General features: G+C 51.8%; 1 protein-coding gene across 1 annotated transcript in view; it reads left to right on the top strand.

The window, feature by feature from the left end:
- Positions 1–2,113, top strand: part of DECR2 (2,4-dienoyl-CoA reductase 2) — a 7,448-nt gene extending 5,335 nt beyond the window's left edge. The window contains exons 5-9 of the mRNA XM_003790742.3: positions 382–506; positions 582–675; positions 868–972; positions 1,229–1,446; positions 2,051–2,113. Coding sequence (XP_003790790.1) covers positions 382–506; positions 582–675; positions 868–972; positions 1,229–1,446 — 542 coding nt within the window. The 3' untranslated portion in view covers positions 2,051–2,113. The remainder of the gene's footprint in view (positions 1–381; positions 507–581; positions 676–867; positions 973–1,228; positions 1,447–2,050) is intronic.
- Positions 2,114–5,349: the final 3,236 nt, after the last annotated feature.

The raw sequence follows: 5,349 nt of genomic DNA on the forward strand, positions 1-5,349 counted from the left end.
CCTGCCACAACACCTGGCTATTTTTTTGTTATTGTTGTTGTTCTTTAGCAGGGCCTGGCTGGGTTTAAACCCACCAGCCCTGGTGCATGTGGCCAGTGCCCTTACTAACTACTGAACTTTGAGCACTAAGCCACATCAGCATGTCTTTTGGGGGACACAGTTCAACCTATGACATCCTGTCTGTACTCTCTGTCCTTCAGGAATTTATCCAAGCACAAGGGTTTCTTTCTCTGTCTAGCTTAGAGTACCCTGAGGGTCCATATGTTTTACCTGCCCACAGGGCCTCCAGGTTCCCTTCTGTACCCTCCCATGAGGGCCACTGCTTTAGCTGGACTCCCTTTCCCTGGTACCCCAGCACCCCCTGCTGTCTATATTCTGCAGGTGCAGCTGGGAACTTCCTGTGTCCTGCCAGTGTGTTGTCCTTCAACGCCTTCAAGACCGTGATGGACATCGACACTGTTGGCACCTTCAATGTGTGTCGTGTGCTCCATGAGAAGTTTTTCCGGGTAGGTGTCCTCCCACCCAGCGTCTCCCACCTTCTGGTGGCCCACTCACCAACTGCTGCCCCTGGTGTGTTGCAGGACCATGGAGGGGTGATCGTGAACATCACTGCAACCCTGGGTAACCGTGGGCAGGTGCTCCAGGTGCATGCAGGCTCAGCCAAGGCAGCCATGGGTATGGACACCAGGTCTGCCACCTGGGTTCTCTGAGGGCCCCACTCCTAACCACCCCTGTAGGTCAGCAGTTTCAAGGAGATGCTGAGTCCAGCTGTGAGCACTAGGGAGGCCTGACCTTGGTCCTGGGTCCCATCCCAGAAGGCAGAGTGGTCCTGCATTCTCCACTCATATTCGTCTTCCTTTTGTATAGATGCAATGACGAGGCACTTGGCTGTGGAGTGGGGCCCCCAGAATATCCGTGTCAACAGCCTTGCCCCTGGCCCCATCAGCGGCACAGAGGGGCTCCGGCGACTGGGTAAGGAAGGCTCTTGGGGAGATCTGGCCTCCCTTGGGCCTTTCCTGGGGCACAGGCTGCCCTTCAAAGCTTCTAGAACCTTGGCAGGTGCATGTTGAAGGCCTGTGCTGGCCCCTCAGCTACAGGGCTCTGTCTGCTAGGCCTGGTGATACTGAAGGCCTCCTATTGCTCTGAGATGTGGCTTAGGGAAGGTGTTGGCTGTGGGGCACTGAGATGCTGTGCTTATGAGGGGCCTGAGTCTCTTGCTGCCCTCCAGGTGGCTCCCAGGCCAGCATGAACACAAAAGTCTTTGCAAGCCCCCTGCAGAGGTTGGGGAACAAGACAGAGATTGCCCACAGCGCACTCTACCTGGCCAGCCCACTGGCATCCTATGTGACGGGTGCTGTGCTGGTGGCTGACGGTGGGGCATGGCTGACATTCCCAAATGACATCAAGATGCTGGCGGATTTTACAACCTTCTCTCCTAAGCTCTAGGTGAGGTGCTGACCCTGGGTCCTGGGGTTACCTGTGTCCTTGGTACCCCTGGCCTTGCCTTGCTGGAGAGTGGGTATCACCCTTGTCTACATCCTTCCTGCCCCCTCTTGGCTACATGTGGGATGCTGCCCAATGGGCAGACAGGAGTGACAGGCTTTGTGGGAGGTGGCTATATGACCTAGGCCTCTGCTGGCATTTCTGGCAGTTGCTAGAAGACGAAGGCAGAGAAAGTGTCTGAAGGGAAACTGCCCTCAGCCTTCTTCTGAGCTCAAGGATACCTCCTGGGCCCCTGACCCCAGTGGTGCACAGCTAAACCTAACACCTTCCTCTAGAGGCCACGCTAACTTCACATTCTCCCTCCCCATGGCCCTACCTGGGGAACTCCCCATGCTGGCATCTGACTGAGGGCCAGCTAGGGATGGGAATGTAGCCAGGGTGCTGGGATGTCTCCTGCCTGCCCAACTCCAGCCCTGGGCTGGTCTCCTCCTTCCCTGTGTGTGTGCATTGGGCATCCTTGGTCATTACCTTTGCCTTAGATGGGTATGGTGCACTCCATGCCTCCTTTCCCCTTCCTTACTCTTGGCCTGGGGATCTCTGTCCTCAGAGAGAAGTCAAACCAGAGAGGAAGGAAAAAGATGATCAAAAAGAATCACTGGAGGCCAGGCGCGTGACTCACACTTGTAATCCCAGCACTCTGGGAGGCTGAGATGGGAGGATCCTTTGGGCTCAAGAGTTCGAGACCAGGCTGAACAAGATTGAGACCCCATCTCTACTAAAAATAGAAAAAAAAAAAGCCAGGTATTGTGGCAGTGTCTCTGGTCCCAGCTATTTGGGAGACTGAGGCTGGAGGATTGCTTGAACCCAGGTGTGTGAGGTTACTATCATCTAGGTTCATGCCATGATACTCCCTTGGCAACAGAGTGACACTCTGTCTCAAAAAAATAAAAAAGAATCACTGGTGATCCTGTCACTTAGAGGTTGGGATTTTGTTTCCTTCCTGCCTATTTTTTGTGATGTTTAGAACACTCTTTCCAGCTTGGTGCCTGTGGCTCAGGTGGCTAAGGCGCCAGCCACATACATCAAAGCTGGTGAGTTTGAATCTAGCCCAGGCCTGCCAAACTACGATGACAACTACAACCAAAAAATAGCTGGGGTTGTGGCAGGCACCTGTCATCCCAGCTACTTGGGAGGCTGAGGCAAGAGAATCGCTTAAGCCCAGGAGTTGGAGGATGCTGTGAGTTGTGACTGCACAGCACTCTACTCAGGGTGACAGCTTGAGGCTCTGTCTCGAAAAAAAAACCAAACACTCTTTCCACCTGAAGCCTGGTGCTCAGAATGCACCTGCTACCCTGAAAGAGGCAACCTGTTTACATGTGGCCTACTCGGCCCACCCAGTGATTGCTGCTCTCCTTGGGTTGGTCACTACTATGCCTTTCTTCCTCTGTGAATATATCCACAGCCCCTCTGCACATAGCAGAGGGTGAGCAGGAGGCCAGGGTGGGGGAGATGTGGCCTACTGTGGGCCTTGTGGTCCCCAGTCTATTTTTCTTTTTCTTTTTTTTTTTTTTGAGACAGAGCCTCAAGCTGTCCCCCTGGGCAGAGTGCCGTGGCATTACAGCTCACAGCAACCTCCAGCTCCTGGGCTCAAGCGAGTCTCCTGCCTCCGCCTCCCAAGTAGCTGGGACCACAGGCGCCCGCCACAATGCCCGGCTATTTTTTGGTTGCAGCCGTCATTGTTGTTTGGCGGGTCCGGGCTGGGGATTCGAACCCGCCACCTTAGGTGTACGTGGCTGGCGCCTTAGCCGGTTGAGCTATAGGCGTCGAGCCCCCAGTCTATTTTTCTATACTCCCCTCCCAGTTCACCACTGCCCCAAACCCCAAATGTGCTCAGGCTTTACTTTCTGAGAAAGAGGAGAAATATTTGCCCCTTATAGTTTCACTCTTTGCCCCAACACGGTATTAAGCTTATGGCTGTTAAGTCAGCTTTAGAGGTACTGCATTTCAGCACATGCTCCTCACCTGTGTGTAGGAGTGGACACTGTTGCCCCGTAAGACAGTATCAGAGCTGTGTGCACTGATTTGCCAACAGCAGCAGCAGCAGCAGCTTTGCAATGACCACGCTGTAGTCAAAGCTTAGCTGAGGTCCTATTCCTCCCAGCACCACTGGCCATGGCACACCTGGTATCCAACTTGTTCAGCCTTCTTGGAGAGTCCAGATGTAGCCTCTCTGGGGCCTTAGCAACATAAATGATTGAAAACTTAATAGCCACGGGCAACACCAAATGTTCTTGTCTGCCCTGAGCATGGAATCAGTAGGACTGACAGTTATGCCTACCGAAGTGCACCTCATCTAAGGAAATGAGTCACTCGACTTTGCTCTGAAGCCTGTCTTGAGTATCCCATCACCATTACAACCAGCCCCTGTTGCCTTTGCAGTCTGGGATGCACAGTTGAGGTGAAAATGTGCAGCAGGGAATTCAGGCTAAGGAAAAACAGCCACCTGCCAGGACCTGGGATGCTTGCTCCTGATAGGACAGAAGGGTCTGAGGCAGGCACTCTAGGACGAGGCCTTTCAGTGCAGACAGATCACATGAACGTGGCAGTCATTTTGGCTTTAGTTCACCAGCCCAGGGTCCATGGTTAACAGGCATACCCAGCAGGTGTCACTTGCCTCACAATGAAGCTAGGAAAGATAAGTGACAGCAAGAAGGACCAGGTGTACAGTGAAGATGGACAGTAGCATTCTGGCCTATGGAGCTGTTGTCCTTGGTGGTGGCATTTACACCACAGCAATTGGCAGGCGTTTTGGCTCACACCTATAATCCCAGAACTCTGGGAGGCTGAAGTGGGAGGATCCCTTGAGCTCAGGAGTTTCAGACCAGCCTGAGCAAGAATGAGATCCTGTGTCTACTAAAAATAGAAAAACTAGCTGGGCATTGTGGCAGGAGGCTGAGGCAAGAGGATTGCTTGAGCACAGGAGTTAGAAGTTGCTATGAGCTATGTATGACATAGCTAGGGCAACAGAGTGAGACTGTGTCTCAAAAAAAAAAAAAGTTTCTATTCACATCAACAGTTTCTTCAAATATGCCATAATTATCTTGAAAATACAGAAAATGCCAGGTTCCTGAAAGGAAAGGTTATTTTTTATATGCGAACCTTGGTCAGAGAATTTTCTGAAACTTTACCTGTGGAAGCTACCAACTCTGCCAACACTTAACCTTCCCCCTTTGGTAAAGGTAAAAGTGTTTAACTTTAGTCCTTTGAAAACTATGTATACATGTGGTGCAGTGGCTCACACCTATAAGTCTAGCACTCTGGGAAGTTGAGGCAGGTGGATCTCCTGAGCTAGGAGGTCAAGACCAGCCTGAGCAAGAATGAGACCCCATCTCTATAAAATAGGCATTGTGCTGGGTAACTATAGTCTCAGCTACTCCAGAGACAGAGCCAAGAGGATCATTTGAGCCTAAGAGTTTGAGATTGCTATGAGCTGTGGCGCCATAGCACTCTATTGAGGATGACAAAATGAGACCCTTGTCTCAATAAAAAAAGAAAAAAGAAACTGCATAAAAACGTCAGCCAAAACAAGGTGAGAAGACATGAGGTGGTAACCATGGAGATGTGAGATTCAGCCCCTTGTCTGTGTCTTCACCCATGTTTCTAGGAGCTGATGCACATTTTATTTATTTATTTTTTTGAGACAGCCTCAAGCTGGCCCCCTTGGTAGAGTGCTGTGGCATCACAGCTCACAGCAACCTCCAACTCGTGGGCTCAAGCGAGTCTCCTGCCTCAGCCTCCCAAGTAGCTGGGACCACAGGTGCCCCCCACAACACCTGGCTATTTTTTGGTTGCAGCCGTCATTGTTGTTTGGTGGGTCCGGGCTGGATTTGAACCCACCACCTTAGG

This window comes from Otolemur garnettii, unplaced genomic scaffold (assembly GCF_000181295.1).
Source record: "Otolemur garnettii isolate 467f Iridium unplaced genomic scaffold, OtoGar3 scaffold00044, whole genome shotgun sequence".
Classification (NCBI taxonomy): Eukaryota; Metazoa; Chordata; class Mammalia; order Primates; family Galagidae; genus Otolemur; species Otolemur garnettii.